The sequence below is a fragment of the Glandiceps talaboti genome, chromosome 15, assembly GCF_964340395.1.
Source record: "Glandiceps talaboti chromosome 15, keGlaTala1.1, whole genome shotgun sequence".
Classification (NCBI taxonomy): Eukaryota; Metazoa; Hemichordata; class Enteropneusta; family Spengelidae; genus Glandiceps; species Glandiceps talaboti.
This window is the reverse complement of record NC_135563.1, coordinates 6,162,401-6,189,850: the sequence shown is the minus strand read 5'-3', so window position 1 is coordinate 6,189,850 and position 27,450 is coordinate 6,162,401. Positions and strand designations below refer to the sequence as shown.

Sequence of the window (27,450 nt, the reverse complement as noted above, 5' to 3'; positions counted from 1 at the left end):
ATGATGCATATATTATGTTGTCCAAAAATTACCTGGATCTGACTTGCATGTAAATAGTATAGATACAGAAATGACACCTTTGTACAAATAACCTTGAGAATCAACAGGTGGTATTCAAATTTTATATAGCATTTTCCTAATGGTTAATGGAGCAGATAATGACCAGTGGTCAGATCAACAGAGGTTATACGAGTACATACTTCCCTTGGCCAAGAGAAAATTTTGAAATTCTAAATTACATAATGTTTTGTTCTTATATGTATCAAATTTATAAATGTACGTAGAATCAAAAACAATTAATTCATTTGTTGTTATAAATAAAAATGATTATTTATTTGCAAATTTCTGACAGTAAAATACATGACTATAAAAACGATGTTAGAATTTCACTTTTTTTCTTCCTATCCGTTTACAGTCACCCTCCTGATAGGCCAACATTTGGTGAAGTTCGTTTACTTTCTGTTTCCTCTCTGCATCCCTGTAACAATGACAAAGAAGTAGAAAATACACATGAAAAACAGTTTACATGAAATTTGTTACAATGGAATTTTGAGAGACCTGTTGGTAATTTCAATATCTTGAGTGAGGATGAGGGAGGTGGGGGTGGGGGGTGTGTGTGAGGGGAGACATAATATTTGATGCCATACGTGTGTACTAACCATACCAAATCTTGAATAATAAAGGGGCCCCAATTACACTATCATTCAACTCTCACACATTGAAGACTTATGGGACGATTGCCCAATGTTGCACATGCTCAATAAATGTACAAGGATACCCCCCCCCCCCCCCTGAAACAACGTTCGCAAGTGAGACATCAACACATTTACATAGGAACCATGATGAATCTTGTAGCAGTCACACTACTACTGTAAAACCATGATGGTAAACACATCAAAATACTAATGGAACCTCAGCACTGTAGATCATATTATTAATCAACTTATCACCATCTCAGTAGCAAATATAGAACCTCTTATCATTGAAGTCGTGAAAGTTTTGAAATTTGGTTAGAAGTGTGAAAATGAAGTTCAGGAATCATATTGTCACCACTGTGCAATCATCCCTAATGTGGTACTCTTTTGAAAACATTCTTTATATCTTGGAAGTCAGAAATTGGTGAGATATTGCTGTCTTATCTCTAAGCTACAATAGACATCAAAATATTTGAACAGATTCAATTTCAGCAGTCACTGAGTAGAAAAATGGGTTGAATCTTTGGTTAGTTCCACTCCCCAGCATGCTAATGGATGCAATTTCATTGTAATCAACTTTCAAGTACTTTCTTACTCTCTTCATAGTGTGTAACCCTGTATGAATATACACAGTCTGCATACAAAGGGACTCAGAACTAAAGAAATTTGCAAACATGTCACAGATTCCACCTTGTTACAACCATTACTTTGACCATACTTCACTCAACCACATACCATTAAATCATGAAATAGGACAGGAATGACTATTAAGAAAGCCTGATGTTTGATTTTGTCATCTTTGACGTGGCTTTCTTATAAGTGGTTCAGTCATAATTGACAACAGTTAACGGTGACTGACAGCAGAGCTTGTACTTCAAGCATTTCAATACTTCAATTTATAAGTACGACAAACTGAGTAGAGACTTGCCTTTCCAGTTGCTCTTGCAGCTTCTGTCTTGCAATAAACTGTGAATCTTTGCGAATCTCTCGGACAGCACCCTTCATTTCTCTTCTATGTTTATAAGTCAATTTCTGCATTTCATTCATTCTCTTGTCCTTGTTCTTTTTCTTTGAATCCATATCATAACTGCAAATTGACAAAAAACAATCAATGATTGATTCTCAGTATTTTTTAAAGTGTATTAATTCATTATGTAAAGCGTGATAAAAACAGTATTTTTTGTCATTTGTGTATATATAGAGTTAGTAGGTAAATCACATCCAGGTTTCTACAACTGGGATCACAGTTTTCTTTAAAGTATAACGGATGTGTATGTAACATCATTATAACTGAACTCGTCACTTCTTTCCTTTGAATATACTGCTTAGTCAACATATTATTGAAAATATTTGTAACGTGTATCAATTGTATTTGGTGCAGACAGAAAGTTATAATGTAATGCTCACAGAATAGTTTATTTGCTGAAGAAATTGTTTTGCATGTAACATCTCAGACATCGTATTTATTGTCTCAGGTAAATGCAAACTGTTTCTGGGATTGAAAGTGTCTGGTAAACTTTTAATTGATTATCGTTTTTAGTGAAACAACGTTACAGTTACACTCACTGACAAAATTACTACAGACTTATGAACAGGCACACAGGCTCTTACTGAATGACGTTTTCAAATTGGAAAAAATAAATTGACAATAAGGAACTTGCAAAACCGCCATCTTGAATATCCTAAATGATGCATCATGGGAAATATGATAAATATGCATCAATCAGTACTTTGCACAATTGCATTACATTGTTTGTAACCACAAATAATCTATTCATGGTTACCATGAACACTGTAGGTTTATTCTAATCGATAGCTCCAGACTAGATATTATGATAACTACAGATAATCCCACAGTCCTTTGTGACTGAGCATGCTCAGCCTGGATTGCAAGTTCCCTATGAGTCAGTTGTAAGATGTTGAGCACATTGCACTTTCTACAAAAACCATGATCTTGGTTGTATCTTAGATACTAGATACTTACTCTTCTTCAATTTTGGGTTCAAAAAATTTCATAGATGGCGGCTTCTTCTTCTCCTTCTGTAAGAAATTCCTAGGTTTTTTGTCTTTGCTTGCAAGATGTTGCTGTAAGTTCTGAACTTTTTCCTGGAGAATAAATAAATTAATCAATGTACATAAATTATTTTTGAGTCTTGTCTTTCGATATCATAGTGTCTAATGTTATCTAAATTGGCTAACTTGACATGTTTATAAATAGTAAATGGATAGAATGTTTGACAAGTAATTTAATTACAGAGACAGAAACTCCAATCAATAACCACAGTACATTACTGCAAATACTTGTCAAGACACAGGCTGTGATATTTCAAATTAGAACCTATCACTTTCATACATTTGATTGGCTTAGACCAAGTCACATGGTATGGACTAGTGACCCATAGTGACCTCAATTTACATACAGAACAGAACATTCATTTTTTATTTTCCCTAGAGGACTTTTACAGTAGCATAGAAGTTCTACTGGTGGTGATTTGCTTGACTATGGAAAGAATACATCATGCCAGGGAATGCGATATGTGATAAAACACTTATTGCATGGTCTAATTTGGGCACTAGTAGACATCATATTACCCCCCATGAAGTTATATAGCAACTATTTGCATGGCTTTCAGCATCAGGAAATAATTGCTGTATACATGCCACTGGGGTAATATATGTCTATCAGTGCCCTCAAAGCCACGCAAGGTGTGTAAACTAGAAAAGTTTTTGATTTACTTTAAAAGTTTAATATTCAAAGTAAGTTCAAGACATTAGAGCTCACCTTTATTGATTTTGGGTATACCTCTGTATTGAGCTGTGAAATAGCAGATTTTATGGGATGGAATATTTCATTGTAGCTTGGTAGTTCCTCGTACAATTCTGCAAAGTGCTGAAGAAGATGAAGACAGGCTGACGTAGTGTTGACATAAAATTCATCCGTGTTCAGCTCATCTAGGTTGGTGCTAGCAAACACTTCTGATATACTAAGTGGTGATACTTGTATTTTCCTGTGAATGGTGAGAGTCAAATGAATAACAAATTTTTATCATATTGTTTGTAAGAGAGAGAGAGAGAGAGAGAGAGAGAGAGAGAGAGAGAGAGAGAGAGAGAGAGAGAGAGAGAGAGAGAGAGAGAGAGAGAGAGAGAGAGAGAGAGAGAGAGAGGATGAAGAGAAACATACAGATAGATAGATAGATACATGTAGATAGATAAATAGAGACAGACTGATATATAGATAGATAGATACATAGATAGATAGATAGATACATAGATAGACAGACAGAGACAGACAAACAAAGTTAAATCAATTTTTCAAATTCTTCACTAAGACAAGGCATACTCAATACATATTTTCTCCAAACTAACATGTAGGCATAGAATAGTATCATCTCTCTTTACTATGTGTCCTGCTGTATAATTCATACCTACCTTAGCTGCATTTTTGTTCAAAATTAACTACATCTAAACTATCTTATTCACTACAATGCACATGTACTATAATTGGTATTCCCTATACAGAGTGTAGCCAACTATAACAATAGCAGTCCATTTTAGCCTTGGGTATGGTAGCTGAGGAGGTCAAATTATTCAAAGATGTGACAAGAAATTATTCAACGCAATATTCACACTCTAACGGTTCAGTTACTTTTGCTAGAGAAACTTTATTGTCAGTGAAATTTGAGATCATTTTTCAAACTTTGTATTCATGACATTTAGATGATGTTTCCCTTAGGAATGGAAATTTCTAAAATGTGAAAGGAAATGATACTTTCTCCCATGAACTTCATTAAATCCTTGGCTCATTTCTGTGGAAAAACACTGAAGCCTTCCCACTTTACTAATTTTGAAAATGTCACGTTTATGGGAAAAAAGACTTTTACAGTCCACTAGATAATGATGTCATCTATTGATTATGTAAGTCATTAATACTCATACTCATCACACGATTGTTACTTTGATCACTAGAATGTACCCATTTCAGGTTTCCATGGCGACCAAAATTCTGATACAAAATACTCATATGCATCATATGTTAATTTCAATGGCAGTGAAATAAATGTAAAGGATTTATTAAATCAAATTTTTTTCTAAAGATAGATATTGAAATTGATCAGAATGTTCCTTTTTAAATATTGTCATTTAATTTTCTCTGTGACACCATTTTTTATGAAATATACATGTATTAATTATTTGAGATGAAGTTATTGAAGGATGTACAATAACAGCTCAAGAAGACCGAGTGATTTAACCAAAATATACGAGGTAATTTATTTGCAATCTGAGTTGGGAACAACTGTAAAATATGATTCCAACTTAAAGAAACAGTTTTTGGGTGTAAATCTGCTAAAATTTGGCTAGATTTCAATACAATGTATCATAATTTGGAAGGAAACCCTGGCAAAATACAAAGGGAAGTCAAACCATACTTTAATTTCTTTTAATTTCTTCCAAACTTTTTTATTTTGTCTAGAACTGAGTTATCTACATTTTCATCTATGTGAACCCAGTGTGAGACAAGTCTTCACAGCCCCACCCCCCACCAAAATAAAAGTACTTTACTTCTAATTGTCTAAGGTATGAAATTGATTTACCATTCTGTTAAATTTTAACTCAGCTGGTAAAGGTCATGTCTGATAATATAGTGATAGACACTTGAATTAAGTGTCTATGGTTTTTTTTTTGTTCTTGAACCACTGGAGAATTTTTACACCAAATATGGCCACCGTTCAGTTGGTTGTAGTGAATTGCATGTTTCACACACTAATTACACAAAACCATGACAGTGTAAAAATGACTTGTTGAATGATTTAATAAACACTGGTAAAGTCTAGTTTACATGACAGTTATCCTACACACAATATTGTTGCAAATTTCCAAGTGACACCCTGAATCAGTATTTACTACTTACTTACCCATTTCAAATTACGCTTAAATTCAGGTGAGGAAAGAGTTCTCTTGCAGAGTCATGAAAAAAAGAATAATCCTTTTGACTCCACTGATGAAATAATATTAATGCGAGAACCTGGGATTGATATTAATGCGAGAACCTGGGATTGAAACCCTGGCCTTTAAAGAGACAGATCAGATTAGGATTAACTTCAGGTGCAAAAGACAGTTGCTTGGCAGAGTTACAGAAAAAGTTAGTCCATAACGAATGAATGGTCCTATGTAATCCTTACTTCTCAACTGATAAGATAACAATACATGTAATGTGAGAACATGGGATTGAAACACTGGCCTTTAACCTCCAGTAAACCAACTTACCGTGCGCTGTCTATTTGTTCCACAACTAGCAATTGTGTCTGTTTACCATAGGATTTAAATGGTGGCAGGAAATGACACACACTGTTATCCTTTAATGTTCCTAAATACAACACTCCTCGTAAATAATTCACAACTTCTGGTACAAATTTCTTCGACAAATTAACATACTGCGGAAAGAGAATAACAAATAAAAAGTTTGAAATACACAAACCAATGTTCTACAGTGACGAACAAATGTATCTATTTTTCAGCAGTTTAGCTAATGTTTGAAATGTGTAGCAGACTGCAAAACTGGCTGAATGATAGAAGTCAGTGAAAAGTAGGTAAAATGTTTCTAAAATCAAGAAAGTACTGATGTATGTTTTTATTTCCTTGATCAGCAAAAGGATACAAAGTAAGTGAATATATTGACGAGATACAGGTTTCAAGGAAGGGGGACAGTAGTAACTCTATCGACATAACATACAATACATAAAGTATCTACACACATCATACTATGGACAACCCAATTTGAACAAAAAATATGGAATATATACTCTAGTCGTTCTACGTCATAACAACGCATGTCTACATCACTGGTTCTGCTGTGTTCAAAATATCAGTCAAAACATTCAAAATTGCTATTACTTTCCCCGATTTTTCTTTGATATTACTGCTGCTGGTATAATTATATTATTCTCCAATATTTTTCTTCATTCAGCTGGAAAATTCTCATGACCAAAGGGTTGCCACTACTCATCTAGTGACTCAAGAGTGACAAAGGCCCCTTAGGTCACTTGTATTTTCCTTGGCTGAACGAAGAAATATATTGGGGAATAACACCTAATTATACCTTGGGGAAAATCTGTTTACCAAAAAGACACCTCTGTGGATGAGATCACAATTACCTTAATTTGAATCAGTGCACACATCTGTACTGGTATAACACACAGTGCTGTTAGTTCATGTCAATTTTCAAATGGATTATCAGAGCACAACGCACATCAAACTTCTTAAGAAGTACTTAATGACCTTATAAAGGTGGATGACATACCTATTTTAACATTGTATGCACTATCTGAAACTTATGCTGTTACTTTCTTAAACAAAACTCAAACTAACCCAATTCTCAGAACTCAAGAAAAAATTGGGATTAACATACAAATTTTTTAACATAGAGGTCAAAACAACCAAGCTATTTCGCAATCCAAAATGGCTGCCGAAATTCTATGTTGATGCTATAGGAAGACTTACGATTTCAATGACTGCAAGATAGTGAACCCCAAAATTTCTTTTATTAATACAAATACGCCAAGAACAAGCTTTTGTAATAGTTTGGCAAAACCTTGGGGGAATTCAAGATACTTTGAATGATTTAGTAAAATAAATTGGGCCCTTAAGGTAGAACCTTGTGATAGTCTGCTATATTATACAAATTGTGGTTGTTACTGACACGACTGCTTTAAACACTGCAAAATTTACATTGGTAAATACTTCTAGCATGCAATTTGTTATCACAAAAAAAATGCCTTTAGATCTTTGAATTTTCTTATATTGTGTGATCGTGCTACGTTTGTTATGAATGTGCGATATATCTGGAACTTTCATCACAAAGTGAAAATACCTTTAGGTTATAGAATCTACCACTATTTTGTGTGATAAGTGCATTGTGAAATGTGTAAGCACGAGATTTTTTATTGAGAAATAAAAGCCGATAGGTCTCTGCACATTTCAAATTGGTAATATATAATATGGTTTCAAGTAAAAGACGTGACCGCATCGACACATTTTGACATGATTAACATCGTTTAAATCATGTTCAATGCAGAAATTGTCAAATGAAATAGACAGCCTTTCTATATTAGATTTTTTTTTTGAAGTGTGATAGTCAGGATCATGCACATTCACCGTACCATATTCTATATGTACAAAACACTGTATTTTTCTCTTTGGCAGATTCTTTTTTCTGACAGATTGCATCAAAAGTCCATCCTCTGATTGATTTGGAAGGATGAAACACTTCAACAGTGTGTGAAAACACCAACAACAAGGATTGCGACTAAGAATTCACACCTTCTTTAGATTATACATACACCTCCAAAAAACTACTAGAATCCTATATTCCTTATTTTGACTCTGTTTATTGGAAATCCACAATTACAGTCCAGTTATCATGATTAAAAGATTTTTTTTTTGAAGCTCTCTAATGGTACAACTTACTACATGCACTATTATGAACTACAATTCCTCTCTAGATTTTAAACTTTTTTCAATATCAAGTGATGCCTGTCAGTGGCATATATGGGCACAATAACATATATTACTTTAACAAGCACCATAAGATTAACTTTAGGTTACACAATACATTGTTATGTTATATAAAGTAAGAATATCTGACATTGAGCACAATATTTTTTCAGCAACATGCCTGACTACTTTGATACTGTTTCACTGTTAAAGGCCAAATCTGTATATAAATAGTGGATAGATTAAGATGACGCTCATTATGCCAGGTGATTTTGACATGTATAACACATTCACAGAGCTCATGGAGTACCTATGAAACTACAATATTAGAGAGTATTACAGATTTCTAATTTCCAAATGTTGGACTACAATATTGTGAATATACAGGAAAGGAATCTGTCACTGTATCTTTGAAAATAATTGCATTTTGGGGACTGTATTCGTCAAAAATATGGCTTGATAAATGTTATTTCCCTCTTCCTAAACTAATATTATTGTTACTTAGATTGAATTCTCTCTTTTGCAATTGTTTTTGTTTTTGTTTTAAACGGAGAGGAGGGAAAGAATTCTTATTCGTAACCATATCATTTAAAACCTTCACTGACTAAACTGAAAAGAAAATCACTGATAAAATTGACCCTGACCAATATGTTATAGACTACTTACCTGAAGGAAGAGACTACAAACAAACAAACCAACGGCCACATCTTTGTGATTGGTTGGTTGACAGTGTGTCAGTATTTGACTCATAAATAACATGGTTGGCGTGACAACACAATGTCTGAAATCTGACGTTGGAAATAGTAATGATACCAGTTTAAAGGAGAGAAGCTGAAAGAGTTAGAGAAGGTACATGTTTATTGCATTGTGCATAAAGTTATGTTGAGATGAAGATGTCATTGCATAGATTATACAGATACTAAAATGCTTTGTTGACAACTGACTTGCCTGAATAGTTTTGTAGAGGCATGTCCTCGATAATGGACAAGAAGTAATATAGAGTGAGTGAGCGGTTGACTTTGAAAGACTATTCTCTCCACTTTAAACTTCCAAACTCAGTAATTCAAATTTACTATAACAACTGACATCAGACTGTGCACAAATGACACCTGTTGCAAACAAGAAAAGTAAGCAAATGAATTGGATTAATAACACTTGGCACAGCATGTTGGAACAGCAGAGACTTGTCTTACATATCATGGTTTGATAAGAACAGTTTTATGGCCTCTTTATGTGTACATGAAATGCCAGGGGAGCTAGACATTCGTTTGTGACAGTGAACTATTATGTAAAGTGGCCATAAAACTGACTGCAATACAAGTGTCTGTACTTCCAACAGGCTGTGGCAAGTGTTATTTATCCAATTCGGTTGTTTACTTTCCAGGTTCCGTTTGTCCATGGTCTGATGTCGACAGCTGTAATTTCACAGACCTTAGACTACCTCAGACTATAGTCAACATTTCAAAGATTACACTATATTTTGATAACCCACTTTGCAGTCACTTTCAAAAGATATGTCATAGTGGGCATCCCACATCAAGAACAATGGCAATACATGATGCACTCAAAAATTCAATTTCCCCTGAAAATTATTTGACTTGAAACAACACTAGCAGAATTTTTGAATGGTTGAGAATGCCACAAACTTTCAGGAGACACTGGGAAATGGTGATTTAAAAAAGAAAAAGAAAAAAAAAAGAGGCTATGGTACTCATCAATCATGGCCTCCACTTCTGGTCAAAAAAGTTGCCACTGCCCCTAGTGGCCAAACTATAAAATCTTTTGTCTTTCTGATAACAGAAATATGGTATACAGTATTAAATCAAAGTTTTCCAAAATTCAACTTACTATACCAAGGTCTGGATATTTGACTTTTGTCTTCTTTTCACACACTGAATCAAACTCTTCATATTTGTCAGTGATAACAGATTGTAGAACTTCAGCTGATTTCATAGGTGACTGCTGACATAATTCGTACAGATGTCTACAGACAAGAAGGTAACCCACAGATTATTTGTAGCGAACAAGGCTCAAAATTGCAAAATTTTGACTAGTTTCACATTCAGGGGGCTTTCACAAGGAGATGGATTCGAATTGAAACAAGACTATTTTCATTTTTAATACCAAGAATGTTGCCGTAAAACAGGCCGTGGTTTGCGACGATGTTTTAATACATGTATGTCTTCTTGTCCCATAAATATATACAAATATCCACCTGTGTTATATCAAACAGGACAGATAAAAAACTGAACTTTTCTCTCTCAACTGTTCAGAATGATTTGTTCGTTGCCCTTCTATGGCCATATTTTTGTACATAAATGCAAACTATGTATTTCCAAAACTGGTAAATGCATACACTACTTTAAATACATATATGTGGGTGGTACGAGTCTAACATGCAGGGGTACTTTAATTTGTATTTTTGCATTAAAATGTCCATGATCGATGACAATTTGTGCAACATTGATTCATTTATAAATGGTCTTCTCCTCATATGATGTTCAAATCAGAAGTACATGATTGATTGACTATTTACATTCTCATTTTGTTCGGTCTGAAAAAGAGAAGGTTCCATGATTTGTGTTTATTATGGATCAGCAATTGGAAAAAAGTAAGTGTGTACACTGTTGGTGATGTGTTCAATACCTTAAAAATGACAATTAATGTCATAGAGTTATCTCCTTTTGTTAAAGTTTTCAAAATCCTGCAGTAAATGATAATTTTCACCCAGATGTACACACTTCTTATCATCAGTGACATTATCTTTAATTGGCCATAGAGGGCATAAATGTTTGTATCATAGGATATTGTTGGATCAATAGACACCTATTGACATACATACCTTACAAGTTTGTCAATTAAGTCCATCTTAAGTGGTCTTTCATTGGCTAAGTCACCATAGTATTCCACCAATAGAGAAAACAGTGTCTCTAATTTCTCTTTGTTTCCCTCTGCAAGGCTAGGATGATAACATTTACGCAATCTGTCTAGGATGATTATTTGATCGTTTGTACTATGTCCTCCAATAAGTGAAAGTAGATCATCATAAGTACGTGGTGCTGTAAAAGGAAACAGATTAGTTTGTTTACACTGTGTCCTCCAATTAGAGAAAGGAGATCGTTATAAGTTTGTGGAGCTGCAAAGAAAATAGATTTGTAAAACTTCAAAATATGTTCATACCATGTACCATAACTTTGATACTTTGAAAGTGACTCAACTAATACACTACCTTCCATTCTTACTGTTTTGACACTGAGGGCAGTGTTCATAGCAAATTATTCAGTGACGTCATAGTTACATAAAGGACAATAACTGAAATATTAACTTTGATTCACACTCTGTTGCATCATAGATTCTACAATGTGACAAAGACAACTTATACCTTCAAATGTGTATGGGATTTCCTTTTTAGCCTCTTCAACCATTTTTTGCGTGTCCTGCAAGATAAAGCATGCGTTCATTTAATACCTTACGAGTGTTAATTCATTAAATCTATAATCTATAATGAATAAAACAATTCAGTGTATACCATAGACCTTGAAGCGGTGTTCACGCCAGGGTCCATGGATATATGTCTTTTCCAAATATCATCACAGAAATAATTTCCTTTGATTATTTTAATTAAAATGTTTAGCTTAAATTTGAATTTGCATTTCCTTAGAAAAGATCACAAGAGTACAGATAGACAAACACACTGCGAACAAACAAACAAACAAACAAACAAACACACTGCCCAACAAGGATATGTATACAGGCTCTACACAGCATCTTTACCTTTAGCAGTAAAAACGGCCTTTCTCAGCAAATGTACAAAAGTACAGACAGGAAACATAACAACAACTAAACTAGAATTCACCTCCTCATCCACATCTTGTTCTTTTCTTTTCCTTCTACTAGTCTGATTTTTAACAGGACTTTGTTCCATCTTCTCTTCATCCTCTCCACTTTCTTCATCACTTCCTCCATCCTCAGATTCCAAGTCAGCACCACTATCTTCAGCCTCCTCCTCCTCCTCCTCATCATCATTATCATCATCATCGTCCTCATTGTCTGATTCCTCTTCCTCCTCATTTTTGTCATCCCCACTCTCAATTTCCATGTTCTCATCACCCTCCTCCTCATCATCATCATCACTACCTGAGTCTCCTTTGGACTTCTTAGATCCTGGTAATCATAATATATAAATCATATCACATTGATTTCTGATTCATAAGAAAAATGCAAACATTCACATATGGTTTGTAGATACATACAGTATCAGTATAACTGTAATTAATAGAAGGCACAAGTAGATCTTGATACTTGGACTTAACAAGTTCATAATTTTTTAATTTGAATTGAAGAGAGACAAGTCCAGAGTTATTACACCAGCATTTATTGAAAAGTATAAAAGTGGCGTCCGTCTGTTCACAGACAGTCTTTGTCAAGGGTTCATGATCAGGTGAAGGGAGGATGCTGTTCAAAATTGACAACTAAAGGTGAAACAAAGGATATAACAACACATACAACAGTTCATTTGACCATTTTTATCATATGCATTCAATTTCACACAATCATCTTGGGCATGGAAAATCAGATATTCATTCCTTGACTAATCTTTGAAGAACGCAATTAAACATATAAATTGTATTTCTTTACCTTTGGCAAGATCATGCAATGACTCAACACCATCTGGTAGGAGAAGTTTTCCTTCTTTATAACTGACTTCAAACTTGTCACCACTTGGTAACTCAAAACTGGAAAGCAACAGTAAGAAAGTTTACATGTAATCACACATTTTGACTAAACTTTATATACACGAACAAGAAATCATGTGACCATACATTGTGTATTTTGACCAATCATCATTGCATACATGTACATGAGCAAGAACTCACATGACCACATTTTGACCAATCAGAAGATACATTGAAAGAAATCATATGACCACATTTGGACCAATCACAAGATACATGGACAATAAATCACATGACCAAATTTTGACAAATCATACTATACATGGACAAGAAATCACATGACCACATTTTGACCAATCATAACATTGATGTAATCTGAACAATTGTTATGACAACATACTCATCTCCAAGGTCATCAGCTGATCTGTACTGTGTCTTAAGTCTCTGCATTTCTCTTTCCTCTTCTTCACTTATTCCTTTCATTCTTCTCTGCCGGTCTGCTTCTAGGTTCTCCAATCGTTCCTTCTCTTCTTTGGCTAGTTCTTCTGGAGTTTTCAACCTGTCTGTAGCCTGTTACAAATTTTCAGTTTCAAAAGATTGATTTGATAGACTTCGAAATAATGTAATTTATCCACCCCTTTGGCTTTGCTGTTTTACGTTCATTCTAATCCAATTTCTCCAGAAACACACAATGAATTATGTATGTCTGGTTTCTTATAAAGAGTATACTAGAATAAGAACAATAAGAGTAGTCCACCTTCATAAAGTATAAATCACGTACACAAGTATCGAAAAATAAAAAGTTAGTTTTCTAAATGTCATGTACAGGTCTTCTTCAATGTTATGTCTATGCACACAATGCAAAATTTTATATTCAAAAGTGTCTATCACTGAGTAAGCCTTTCAAACTTATTCCTGTTATCGAAGCTGTGATTTTTGAGGGTACTTTTTTGGAGTTAAATATTTTCTACATGTATTTATTTGGGCATTTTGGTGGTGTATGAAATTGATATATGGTTTGTAAATATATATCACCAGCACAGTAGTCTTCATAATAACATATTCTACAGCTAGGAATATTTTCACAGCTGATGAATTTTAAGTTGTCATGGTTACCAGCATTTGGAATCAAAGTAGAAGCTATGATGTTTCTCAGATTATGAAAGGGTTTTAATTTTTTAACTTACCTTGGCTTTCATCTCAAAGGCCAGCTCTCTTACTGTCACATCGTAGTCATCAACTTGAGATTTCTTAGTTCCAAAATCATCCCTTTTGTTTCGCTGGGTTGAAAAGATCGGAGTTGAAAATATCACAAGATGGCACTGTTAATGTTATCAGTACTAGTAAGTCAATACAAAAACTACTTGAATGTTTGATTAGTTTCACATCTTAGTAGGCTTTGTCAAGAAGTTTGGTTTGAAGTAACTCTTTGTGTTATTGTCATGAACACCGAGGAACGGCTTTCACTGGACTTCTTGTGGGATAAGTATTTATACGTGTACAGGTTTGTATGTTCAAAGAACTATCCAGACTAAATATAGATTTTTTATAAATTTTCAATCAAAGATGTTACATTATCGTTGCAATCTTTTTTTTAAAAAATATTCAAGTTAAAACTGTCAGCCCCAGTACTATGTTATTGGTGGCAGTTCTTGGATGTTAAGGAAATAATTCTAAGTAACTGCAGATGTGTTCTTTTAGGGCGTTGTGTACCTCAGAGAATTGAATCAAAGGTTTTACAATATGAAAACTACATGTAGTGTAAAGTGTGCAATGTGGATATTCTGTGTACCTGTTTACTGGTTTTACAACATTATGTATCAGCAACTATATTTGACTGGCTGTGGCTTGCTTAACAACAATTTTATAACACAAGATTTCATCAAATCATTTACACAATATGACCTATGACTTTAAAATAACTATGAATTGCCATGGTTACCTTGGGTGGTGCAGTAAACAATTGACTAATTTCTTTCCACTCTTCATCCAACTTTTCCCTCAGCTCACCCGTGGCTTCCTTTTCAGATTGTCTCTCATACTGTGAAACAACGACAAAATGTAAGATGACATTGAAATGACAGTAAAGTTACTGACATCAAAATAAACAAAGGCAACAACAGAAACTGAGCTGACATTCAAGTGATGTAAAGTTCCTGGCATTACATTATTTATGTAAACAGCGCCCTCAAGTAAGTTTTTTGTAAATGTTGACTCTGTCTCACACAAATTTTACAACTGTGAACTCAACACTTTTTGGGGTAATGTTCAAGAATGACATAACCATGCATAGTTGCAATAGTGAACCACAAGAGGGCAGTATACAGTGTGAAATCTATGAAAAGTCATTCTATGATTAACAGTTTACACTAGGTACTACTATAGTGTTTGTATGTGTTAAACATAGCTTACACTGTATCTCTCAGTGGCAACAACAGTAAACCCACACCCCTCCTCACATACATGTATTGCAGCAGAAAAAACACTACATGAAAGAGCTTTTATAACACTAAGTCACAACAAACACTAAATCAGAAATGCTCTAGGTATAATGCCATCATTATAGAGACTAAATTGAGACAACATAAATTCATACATTTGTATTCACAAGATTTCATTTTAAGTATATTTCATTATGTGCAGGTACATCTCTCTGGTTTCTGATGTGCCAACTGTCCAATCAATCAATCAATCAATGAAAAGTTACAACACATAGATGCTTTGTCCATTGTGGCATCTTACAATATTAGTTGACATGACCACAGTGCTATTATCAAATATATAACCTGTCCTTGCCCTCTTACCCTTTCTTTCTTAGACTGTGCAATTTTTTCTTCAAGTAGTTCTTTCTTGCTCTTTGGTTTGTCATCCTACAAGAAAAGAAGTGAATGGTGTAAAACCATCTTTCCAAAATATATAAAAGTTTGAATTGTGTGAGTCCAACGCTTCCAACTTTGGTTTAGTTGTTCTATGCAATGTCACCAGTACTATATCGAATGCATTCAACACCTGTTTCGGTAACATCTGGGTAGAAACTGGTCAAAAATTGGACACAAATGGGCAGCAATTGAAAGCAAAATTTGGTAATGGTACGTCACATGCTTTCTTATAAGATTTTCTCCTTTGACCTCGACCTCTGTGTTCAAGGTCAAATGGCTAAAGTGTTCAAAGCAGTATATGTACACCTCTGACATGCATAGGCCAATTTTACTACAATCAATTTGAGTTATTTTACACCATAATAGATGCATAAATAATTTGATGACATACTATTTCAATATAATTTTGACTAAAATGAGATTCAGAAAGCATTCCCTAGCAGGTTAAAACTTCAATCTATATTTTTTTTAAAAATTTCAGAAAAGGAGACATCTAGGTTGCAAATTAGTCAGAGATCTAAAAGGAAAATAGTACCAAAAGCCAGATTGTGTAAAAAACAGCAAAATAAATAAACAAATATTTGAAAATTCTTAGACTGACACTTTTATCTAAACCCATAAAACATTTTTATTACTGTAAGCCTAATCTCTATTCATTGATTGCTATGACAACGTTGATGAATTTGTTATTTCTCTTTTCTGTATTAACCTTTTCTAAGTATATCACAGGATAAGTTTTATAGTGGCTTGTAGAATCTACTTACTTTTGACTCAGTTTCCTTTTTTCTTGTCAGAAATCCACCAAAGTGTTCTTCTGCAACATACTCAGCTGTAAGTTGGAATGAAAATATTTCAGTTATCCTCACAATGACAATTCTATTTTTAGGAAATTAATAATACTGAGAATTCTACCTCTAACACAATTAACATATTACATGATTTATATTTAAAAAAACAGTCACTGGTTGTTGTTGATTGTCGAAACTAAACTATTGTGTTTACTGTGTTTAGTATCTAATAAAAAGGCTCGAAAACACAGCAACATTTCAACCACTACACAGCCCTTTACAAAATACTGGTCATGTCTACAGGAGAATACATTACATTACAGTTGAAAACACTTACCATCCAGTCGTCCGGCTTCTTCATCATCACTCTCGTCCAATGGTGTCTCAAATTTTTCAATTTCAGCCAATGACTGGCCATAATGAGTTAGCTCCTCCTCCTCATCATTTAAACTGTAATGGGATGCCTTCTCATGGTGTCTCTACAATTAAGCAACAAAAATAGTTTGTACTATGATGATGGCTCATTTTGAGATTGAAAATGGATTATTTTACTGGTGCTTCATCTCAATGGAGGAGGTACACACGGGGAGAGGGATGGGGGGGGAGAGAGAGAGAGAGAGAGAGAGAGAGAGAGAGAGAGAGAGAGAGAGAGAGAGAGAGAGAGAGAGAGAGCGAGAGAGAGAGAGAGAGAGAGAGAGAGAGAGAGAGAGAGAGAGAAGAGAGAGAGATGGCACATAGAATAACAATGTAAGTTTTTATATTTTACTTTACTTTCCTACACTACTCAAAGTGTTTCACATTACTCCTGGCATGGACCTATAGTGGTACAACAAGCCCTATATTTCCTCAACTCTTCAGAGAGCATACAATCCATTGCAGTCTCTGTAAGTGCCTAGCTTTAATCATTCACATTGCAACCTTAATCCTACCAGGTACCCAATTATACAGCTGGGTTGACAAGGAAAAATCGATAGTTCAAATGTTACCTAATAACTTTAGCCACTTGGAAACAAGTATAACTTAAAGCATTCACATTGCAACCTTTATCCTACCAGGTCCCCATTTATATTCAATCTGTTGATTGGGGGTAGATCATGGTTCAAATTTTGTCCAATGATTTTGAGTCATTCACAGAAACAAATGGTAGTGGTAAGGTTTGAAGTTGCAACTTGCAGATTCCAATTGTAAACAGGACAATCTAACCCCTTCAACCATCCTCACTTTCAGCTAACTGTAAAATAACTTTTGGTCCTAGCTAAATCTCCATCTCTATGCAGCCTGATAGGGAATAGGGAACTTGCAAACCGGCCATGTTGAATGTTGCATCATGGGAAACAGACAATTTCAACTACTTGTCAAATTTTCTGTCATACCAGCTGGATGGATACTTTCAATGACCCTTGACCTACCTGTTTTTCAAATGCAAATCTTTTCATCATTTTTTCCTCTGGTGTCATAGTAGCATCATTCTCTCCCAGTCTTTTATCCAGGAATTTACTGCTTTTATTTCTTTGCAGATACTCTTTCAAGAGAGTTTCTTTTCTCTGTATCAAAATATTACAGAAAACAATATGAGAAACATCAGTTTTCATTACATGTACATTCAGACTTTCAAAGCAGGGCTTAACATCATGATCATTTTGCATCCATGGACTGATACAGATACTTGTCGAGAACAGACAATTTTCTGAAGTTAGTAGTCCAAAGTAGACTAACAAAGTGGCAGCATTTAGTATATTTTCTTTACAAATGTCATTGTCATTACAATCTTGGTGGTGGTGGTGTTGTGAGTTTGAAAGTCCATTCTGCACAATGTATGTAATACAAAGCCACATATTGTAAAATTTCTGCTTCAATAGAACTCTGTAATAGAAGGTTTATTGACTACAAGTATTAAAAGTTACACTAGCTGCTGTTGGATCATTTTCTGATACTGTTTTGTTAGATATATAATAACTTACTCATAAATATTTTACACCCTGAACAATATTGAATCACCGGTGGGTAAACATATTATACAGCTGTACACATAATTATTATATGGTACAGTTAAGCCAATCAAAAAATAACTTCTAAAATGTGATCACAATTTCAACCTGGTACTTTACTACTTCATAGTCTTATGGGTATAACCAACCTCTAATAAACATATACAATGTCTAATTATCAGTATTTTAACAATTTTCAATGATTAAATTGTCTGAGCGACAAAATAATACTCAAACTGTGGCTAGTGTAGTTTGAAATCAAGATACAGATGGGACAGCATGATTTAAATGTTCTCATCCCATTATCTTTGTTTAATTTATATATATATATGATAATGGTGGCATGTTGTTCTGCAAAACAATGTACATTAAGAATAAATTTCATCCTTATATGAGTCCGGCCCATCTTAGACCATTTCCATAAAATTGTCAATATTTTTTTTTACAATCTGAGACAACTGTCCATGTAATAAATGTGAGAAATGGTGAGAGGAAACAGATGAAGGTGGCTGGTAAAATCCTAAAGATTTCTATTTATGCCTTACACTGTAACTATATGCTTTCTCTTACCTTCTTAATTGCCCTTGACCTTGATACACCAGGATTACCTTTGTCATGTTTAACTTTTCTCCCTAAAACTGAGTGTTTTTGTTTGTTGACTCTTATCTCAAATGGGTTGGTCTTCTTGTCCTGGTTCCCCTTTGTATGCCTAACTTTGTCAGATAGTCCCCGTTGATTTCTCTTGGTCTTTGCCATGCTTTACTCCAATGCCTATTAGTATAGGATACATTATTATGACATTGCAGTCTTTCTCAATACCAATAAAAAGAAATTCATGAAAGAACATACTTTTCTGTTATCTCTTGACCTTTTCTATTAATGCTTGACCATGACAATACAAGAGCTAGAAAATGTAGATCATTGAGGATATGTCAAAATCCCAAGGAGCTGGGTGGGGGGGGGGGGGGGGGGGTGGTGGTACTCCCACCTATTAGGTATACATATATGTGCTGCCCTATGTGGTGGGTTTTTTTTCGCCTTTTGGTCTAAAAGGTGTCTAAAATGGGGTCTACTTTACACAATTTTCGGTTTTGTTTGGTCTGAAATGATGTCCTGGCAGGGCCCACATAATAAATTCTCGACTAGTTCAGAATTTCCATCAGAATTTCCCCTGGGCAGCTAATTCAGTGGTTGACATTTTCATATCGGTGATTATGTATTTTGGTCTAAATTGGAGTCTTCTATTTCTAAAAACTTCAAATGGTCTAAAATAGGGTAAGGGTTTTTCAATGTTTTTTGGTCAAAATATGGGGTCTGGGGGCAGCATTGGCAGAACACCCATAAAGCCATACCAGACCTGGCCAGAGGTACCCCCCTCTGTCCAAATACTGAGCCTGTTTGAAAACTGCGATAGTGAGTTTTAACATGGATCTATTATTTAATAATTCTATGGAGTATGGTTTCAAACAGTGTTGTTACAGTTTCAACTTGTAGCATGATATGAGCTAGTGCTGCTTGCATGCGGAGTAATCCGGGACTCGATTCTGACAATTGTCCCTCCTCCTCCGGTGTTGTAATAGGCAAACTCTATTGCTCTTTGCATGACGGTGTTTAGAGTCAAGTCAGTAATACAGACTCGTGCACCGTCATGGAAGCAGGACTAGATATGAGCACGCATCACAACCCAAACGTACGTACCTAGGCCGGCTATCTGAGACTGTAGCTGTGGACGGTGGTCACCGCAGGCTGTAGGCAGTCTTGTTCCGAGATTAATCCACACAGTAGATTTCCTTAGTTGATCATGCAGTTATTACCGTTTCCGTGATGGTTTTATGTACTTAGGTGTGTATTTTGAGTACGTAGACGTATGCGTTTCGTGGTACATGTACACGTGTGACCTAACCCGGAAGTAAAATATGTTCAGTGATATCATGTGATCAAATTGATCTCGCCCTCTATCATACTTATTGAGAGTACGTATTGTTTTATATGCAAATGTATTTTACAATCTTTAATACTATAATAGTGTGCATATTCTAACAGTTCCATTGCATAACACGAAGATTGAACAATGTAAGTAGTTTAATTATAAGGGAGCCTTCAATAATTACGAATGGGAAATTGGGAGAGGGTCATGTTTTAGAAACCTGTCCTAGGGAGTGTACATTTTTAATTTCCAGGGGGAGGCCGGAGGATTTCTTATGAAGCAAGGGATTTTTATTGGTGGCCCCCCCTACAAAAACTGGTATAAATTATCTGGCCCCCCCCTAAGACTTCTTGTTTATATTTCATGGCCCCCCCCCCCTGAAACCACTAACAAAAATACGCACAGATGAAACACAGATACAGCAACACATAGATTTGCCAACAGTTGCTACGCCAGTTGGGATACTAGCCCAGTTACCAATAAGTCGAGACTACAACCAGACACTTGAAGTAGTAAACGTTAAACCAGTTTAATCAATACAATTTGTCGATTGATGTATAAGAACAAGCGGACAGCATAACAGGAAGCGCTGAACAGAGCATGCGCGAACAAACAAAAGTAGATTACTACTGCAGTGAGGGCGTGCTACTAGTCACATAACCAACAACACTATACAATGGCGTAGCCACCTTTTTTTTCCCTTTTGTTTAGGTACTAGACACTGTAAAAAAACTATTGAAAAATATACATACAAGCTTAAGGCAAATGCAACAAAAAAATGTCACAAAGTCCTGCGAATAAGCTTCATGAAAAGCAAGGGATGGTGAAAATAACAGTTACACACTGTACAAGAATGCAAAGCTCAAAGGGAGTACTTGTCCAAATAGGAAAACACAACTAAATGTATAGTTCATAGTCCTTTAAGCGATCAGGAAGACGACGTTTGCGAGTAGATTGCCTAATCTCCCGGGATGGGTATGGTTTATCTTGTTTGGTAGTTTTATCAGGAGGTGACAACTCTGTAGTTTCCGTGGCGCTGGCCAATGGCAGATTGCTATCACAAGCATTGTGTTCTGTAGATATTCCAGAAGTAGCACTTTCTATATGGTTGACATCACTGTTCATTGTCAGTTGTGAAGGAATGTATGGTGGTTCAGGTGGTGAAGTGGGTGGACGTGGAGATATGTCCTCATCAGATGAATAATCGTCATTAGTGTTTTTCCTAAGAACTGAATGTGGAGTGGTGGAGAATGGCACAAGGTAGCATTCAGACTGCTTGACACGATATGACGTTTTACGAAGTTGGTTTCCACGGAATTTGCGTATATTACACCATGGTGTATCACTCTGGATTACCAAGTAACGATCACGGGAACTTGACTTGTTGCGATCAGAGTGTAAGTATACAAGATCCCCAACATCAAGCGATGTAGCTGTTGTGACTTTTCCTCTAGGGGCCTTGGAGACTTCACTATAGCGATGATTAGCCTGGCGTTGTGAATGCTGCTCCAGAATGAGCTTCTGGTCACTGATGGGTAGCTGCTCATGGGTAAATTGGTCTCTCTGAGTCCACATCTCACGTGCGGATAAACCTCTGGATCGGATTCGAGAGTTGACTTGTGACAGTGCAATGGAGAGAGAGAGAGGTGTAACGGTAGAACACAAAGGGTCCTGACGTAGGAGCTCATCCTCAACCTCTTGAATTGCTCGGTCTGCGATGGGGTTTTTGTTACGATTTTTGGTGCGACCAATTTCAATACTCAATCTGTGGTGACGAAGAAGGTCATCATTTACGAGGGCGACGAAGCCGGGAGCTGGATCAGTACGTATAACAGCGTGGGGACCATCTAAAGGTCTTAGTTCAATGCATAGACGGACAAGGGCCACACGAAGAGTTTCACGGCGTTCGTTTTCGACCAGGCATGCGGTAGTAAATGATGTAACACATTCACGAAGGACAAGAATGAGCTGCCGTTCACGCTTGATAATGTCTGCAGCAAAGGAAATACCAACGGCATCTGGAGGGTCTGTAGTAGACTGTGTAACTATGGTATGTGGAGCCTTTGCGAGAGCAGCGCACTGGCAACATGTGGTAGAGACATGTTCAATAGACTTGTCCAGGTCCAAGGCGAAGAAGTAGCGGTGTATCACTTGTTTCATTTGATGACATGAAGGATGACTGAGACGGATGTGAATGGCAGTTAAGAGGCCATCCAAAACTTGTCGCGGTACGACAATACGGTCACTAGGTGGGACAAACGGATCAGTGCGAGTGACAACAAGCAATCCATCTTTGGCAATGGTTACGTTGTTCAGATAACGTTTGACGTCCTTGATGTTGGTGAGCTTCTTCGAAGGACGGGTTCCCTGAGTAAGATGGGCATGAGTACGACGCAAATCTGGGCAGTCAGATTGTATACTGAGCCAGGTTGCCCTGTTGGTAAATGGAAGACGAGCATTACCAGAGACGATGTCTTGAACTGATAATGATCTGATGACAGATTCTTCAGTACGTTCAACAAATGAGCAGACTTGGCATGAGGGAGTGTTGCAGTCCGGGGCATTACGACTGGCAAAGTCTGATGGGATGTTCTCACTACCAGCGAGGTGTCTGACAGAGGCCTGGTAACGGCTCACAGTTGAGAGGAACGTTGTCACACGAGGGCTGGCAGAGAACTCACCTCGACACAATTTCTCATATGCCTGTACACACGGCTTACTGTCTGTGAGAATGCATGGTTTGTGATGAGATTGAATGATATACGGACTGAAATGTCTAGTGGCAACAGCAATGGACAGGGCCTCGACCTCACAGGGGAGCCAAGTAACTTGTCGTCCGCGGAGCTTTGCACTGAAAAATCCTGCAAGGTGAAGTTTGTCATTACGTGATACATATAAAGTGGTACCAATTCCTTGACCCTTCACAGCAGCATCTGTGATAATCCATAGCTGGTCAGATGGTCGTGGGAGGGTGATTGAACGACTTGTTGACAAGGATGTTTGAGCGGTATGGAAAGCCTTGCGGAGACTGTCAGTCCAATCGATACGGTCGTTAGACTGGTTCCCAGCAGTTGCCTCTTCCAACTGTGTGAGGAGAACTGCACACTTTGGTATTACCCTAGCTAAGACCTTGTAAGCCCCAATGAATGAACGGAGACCACGTACCTTCTCTGGAAGGGAGCAGGAGGACAATGTTGCAATGCGATGTTTGCTGGCTCTGATAGTTCCCTGATTCCAAATCCATCCTAGGATAGTAACAGTAGCAGGGCATATGATTGTCTTGGTGGCGGAGAGGCATAAAGCGTTGGCATGTAATGCTTGTAATAGACGCTTCCAATTGTTCAGAAGTTCATCAAGGGTATTTGCACCACAATATAAGTCATCAGCCAGTTTGGCTACGACGCCTTCCGCAAGGAGATCGCCAAGTACACGACACATTAGCTCTTCTAATGCAGTTTCCGAGCCGGGCATGCCCATAGCACATCGCGTGTAGACTCGTACCCCTCTGAATGGGGTAGCCACACCACAATACTTCAAGGACTCGCGTGACAGTGGTATTTGGTAGAACGCCTTGGTAAGGTCGGTGGTGATGATGTACTTCCATTGTGCAATTTGGCGGAGAGTACCGTCGACATCAGGTAGAAGAGAGGGTTGAGGCTTGCTATAACGGCCAACATCTGCGAAGGCAGTGACTAGTCTAGAACCACCATTAGCTTTCTTAACCAAGAAAGATGGATTAATATACTCGACTGTAACCTTTAAATCCTCTGGTCTGGCAAAAACTCCCACTTTTTCCAGTTCATCAAATTTAGTTTGTAGCTCCACCAATTTGTCACGAGGATACAGGGGTAGACGTCCCTTGCGTTGTGGAGGTTGGACAGGACCCATATTGACAACTGCTTGAAATGGGCCTGAAGCACCATTGTAACCCTTCACATTGGGATCGAAGACATCATCAAACTCTTCATGTAAGGAGCAAAAAGCAGCATGGTAAGGCTGTGGAAGAAGACTATCAGGATCTAGACTGATTGACTTAGAATAACTGGCCACAGGAGGCACTGGGGGTTTGGAGGAGTGGGTCATGGTGTCTGAACTGTTGTGACTGGTCTGCGGAGTGAAGACTGTGTGTATCTGACAAAAGTGTTCATTACGCTTTAGAGTTTGTGGAGTGTCAGATAGGTTTGGGATACGTATTTTCCCAGATATACTTGATAGTAGGTTTGGTGCTGGCCAAATCTTGTCATGTGAAGTGGTTGCAATATGACGAGTGTCTGTTCTTGGTTCAAGTGCATATGTCAGGTCGGCATCGCGGAGTTCTGCTGGTAACTCAACTTCAACGAAGTCCCCTGGCCACACAGTTGTTGATGTGGGAGGAGCTCGTAGTACGTGAGCCCTTCGGATATTATGGCTGTTTACAGATGCTGAACCATACTTGTATGTGGTACCATCACCAAGCATTATTTGACGCTTGGCTGGGCGAACGCTGATGTCATTTATCTCCATAAAAGGTGTCCCTGCCAATATGTCAACATCCAGATTTTCCACAACTAGGCCTTCAAAGATAAATGTGTTATTGTCACGGGTCAATGTAAAATTTGTCTCACCCACAACCTTCAGAGGGGAAGAACCATCAGCCTGGTGTGCAGATTGGGAGCTAGCTTTAATTGGCACATTCAGACCTCTAGCTGTAGACAGACGCAACATATTTCCGGTGGCACCGCTGTCAATGGTAAGGCGGGCAGTCTGGTGACCATAGAAAGTATCAAGGTATGGTGATTGACGAACCTGTATTCGGAGAGCAGTGTTGGAAATGCTTGTGTCTTGTTCGATGGTTTCATCGTTGATAGGAAATTCATCCTCTTCGGTATCAATGTCAAGTATGTTAGCAACTTGTCGTATCTTGGTCATAAACTTACGGTCCTGATCTGGCAAAAACTTACACTCACTCAAAAAATGCTGAGCTGGTCTGCTGGCCTGCTTACACAGGGGACAGGAACGATATGGTCTTCGTTCTCTCTGTCTTGCTTTGGGAAAACCTGCAGGACGAGTGGAGAAGCTGGCCTTCTGAACGGTAGAGTTATAGTTTGATGTAGCAGCCCGCATGACGGTGGCATCTTCAGTCGTATGGATCTCATCCAGTAGAGATGACAATGCCTGTGAAATTTCAGGCTTAATGGACGCTAAAGTACGGGTTCGTAGCTCAGTGCCGTATCGCTGTTTGACAAGCCTTGGGAGATCTTTGTGTATTAACTGCAACCAGGTCAAGACTACAAAATTTTCCAAAGATGGAGAAAGTTCTTCATCCTCTGTAATTGTATCCCCATGGTGTGTTATACCACTGTCTCTATGAAGTAGGTTGTCTTCAACAAAAGCAGTGAGACGCTGATAAAGATCTTCTGGGCGCTCGTCAGGTTCAAGGTGGATATGGCAGAAATCAATGAAATGGGCGCCAGTGGACTGGAAACCAAAATGGAGGCGAATGACTTGCCAAATACTGTCTATGGATGTCGAGTTCTTAACAATTGTACTGCGAGAAATGACAGGACAGTAGTTGGCTATCTGGCCCAACATAAGCTCCAATGCATTTACCTTCTGCTGGGCTGTTAACCGTTTGTTGGCACTGACATCTTCGCCATCATTCGTGAAACCTCTCAGGGGGGAAGACTTTGTTTTCTTTCCCCATTGTGCACGGTCGGCGAGGAAACGTGCAAAATTTTCGTCAAGTGACAATGTGTATCTTAGGTTTTGACGCCAATTCTCAAAGGAATTTATAGTTTCTGACTTACTTAGACACCATTGCTTGGGTGCTCGCTGCATTTGAGCCATGATGTTCACTGGTTACGAATGACAACGTCTGTGTTTTCCAGTAAATATATATACTGACTGGTTGTACACTGCTGTGTGTGTCCGACCAAGTGATGACCAGTTTCAATGACAGTCTTGTCTTCAGGAGGCGTGTAGATCCGGAATCGCTGCCGCCACGCCAGTTGGGATACTAGCCCAGTTACCAATAAGTCGAGACTACAACCAGACACTTGAAGTAGTAAACGTTAAACCAGTTTAATCAATACAATTTGTCGATTGATGTATAAGAACAAGCGGACAGCATAACAGGAAGCGCTGAACAGAGCATGCGCGAACAAACAAAAGTAGATTACTACTGCAGTGAGGGCGTGCTACTAGTCACATAACCAACAACACTATACAATGGCGCTACATGTATTAACTTATTCCATATTTATACTTACTTCAGAATTGAACCAGTGCACAAAGTTGTTGAATCATGGACACTCATAAAATCACAAATAAAGACTATTATTAGTTAAATTTGCTGACAGGATGTCTACTTACAACTGAGGGGTGACAATAGACTACTGGTCTGGCTACACTTTTTCTTGGATTTTTAGCCCATCACTGACATAAATAAATTAGCAAATAAATGAACAAGTATATATATATATTACTTATTTATCACAGGTTTGGAAAAAATAGTGCAAAATTGCACCATGAGGAAACTTTTTTCCATGTGAACATATTCAAATTTTAGGATTAATTTGCAGTGGTTGGTCACACAATCATTTATTATTAATTTAAACACTTCATAAATTACACATTTTAGAAACATTTTTAATTGCAGTGCAAATGGAAAACATGTTATTTAAGATTGAAATACATATTAAGACCCTTCCTATATTATAGTATTCATATTATCTCTACGCAAAATATAAAACACTTCTGGACTATATTTCAAGAGACTTTAGTAAACTGATGCGCTGAGGGGGGGGCAGTACATGTATCACTTCAAAGGGTTGAATAATATTTTTATGAATGCATGGCTTGTTATGAATACATTCCTCACCCAGCACCTGTGAATAATTTTGTGTTTAATTCAAACTCACAAAAGCTATCATATAATACTTGAACCCTACCATGGTGATAGAATGAAAATTTATTGAAACCCATTACAATATTGGTGAGCTCTATATGGAATTTATTAGGGATTCAT

General features: G+C 37.0%; 1 protein-coding gene across 2 annotated transcripts; it reads right to left on the bottom strand.

The window, feature by feature from the left end:
- Nucleotides 1-345: 345 nt before the first annotated feature.
- LOC144446612 (nucleolar protein 14-like) lies at nucleotides 346-20,602 on the bottom strand. Of its 2 annotated transcripts, none has more exons than XM_078136416.1 (20): nucleotides 20,216-20,602; nucleotides 19,088-19,288; nucleotides 17,939-18,073; nucleotides 16,867-17,008; nucleotides 16,506-16,570; nucleotides 15,667-15,732; nucleotides 14,805-14,903; nucleotides 14,050-14,142; nucleotides 13,263-13,432; nucleotides 12,825-12,922; nucleotides 12,043-12,350; nucleotides 11,569-11,623; nucleotides 11,029-11,245; nucleotides 10,035-10,170; nucleotides 8,853-9,017; nucleotides 5,961-6,127; nucleotides 3,478-3,703; nucleotides 2,680-2,801; nucleotides 1,624-1,782; nucleotides 346-478 (listed from the first exon to the last, which is right to left on the bottom strand). In XM_078136416.1, the coding sequence occupies exons 2-20, from the start codon at nucleotides 19,271-19,273 to the stop codon at nucleotides 379-381; spliced, it is 2,709 nt and encodes a 902-aa protein (XP_077992542.1). In that variant the 5' UTR covers nucleotides 19,274-19,288; nucleotides 20,216-20,602; the 3' UTR covers nucleotides 346-378. The 2 variants fall into 2 exon arrangements, with proteins under 2 accessions (XP_077992542.1, XP_077992543.1); XM_078136417.1 differs by having other exon boundaries at nucleotides 3,499-3,703.
- Between the last annotated feature and the right edge of the window lie 6,848 nt (nucleotides 20,603-27,450).

Bases quoted from the DNA above. Each gene is read 5' to 3' on its own strand.
- LOC144446612 (XM_078136416.1), bottom strand. From the start codon at position 19,273: ATGGCAAAGACCAAGAGAAATCAACGGGGACTATCTGACAAAGTTAGG. The intron at 2,802-3,477 runs GTGAGCTCTAAT...TTTATTCTCCAG, and splicing joins TATACCCAAAATCAATAAAG to GAAAAAGTTCAGAACTTACA. The intron at 479-1,623 runs GCAAGTCTCTAC...TCATTGTTACAG, and splicing joins CTGCAAGAGCAACTGGAAAG to GGATGCAGAGAGGAAACAGA.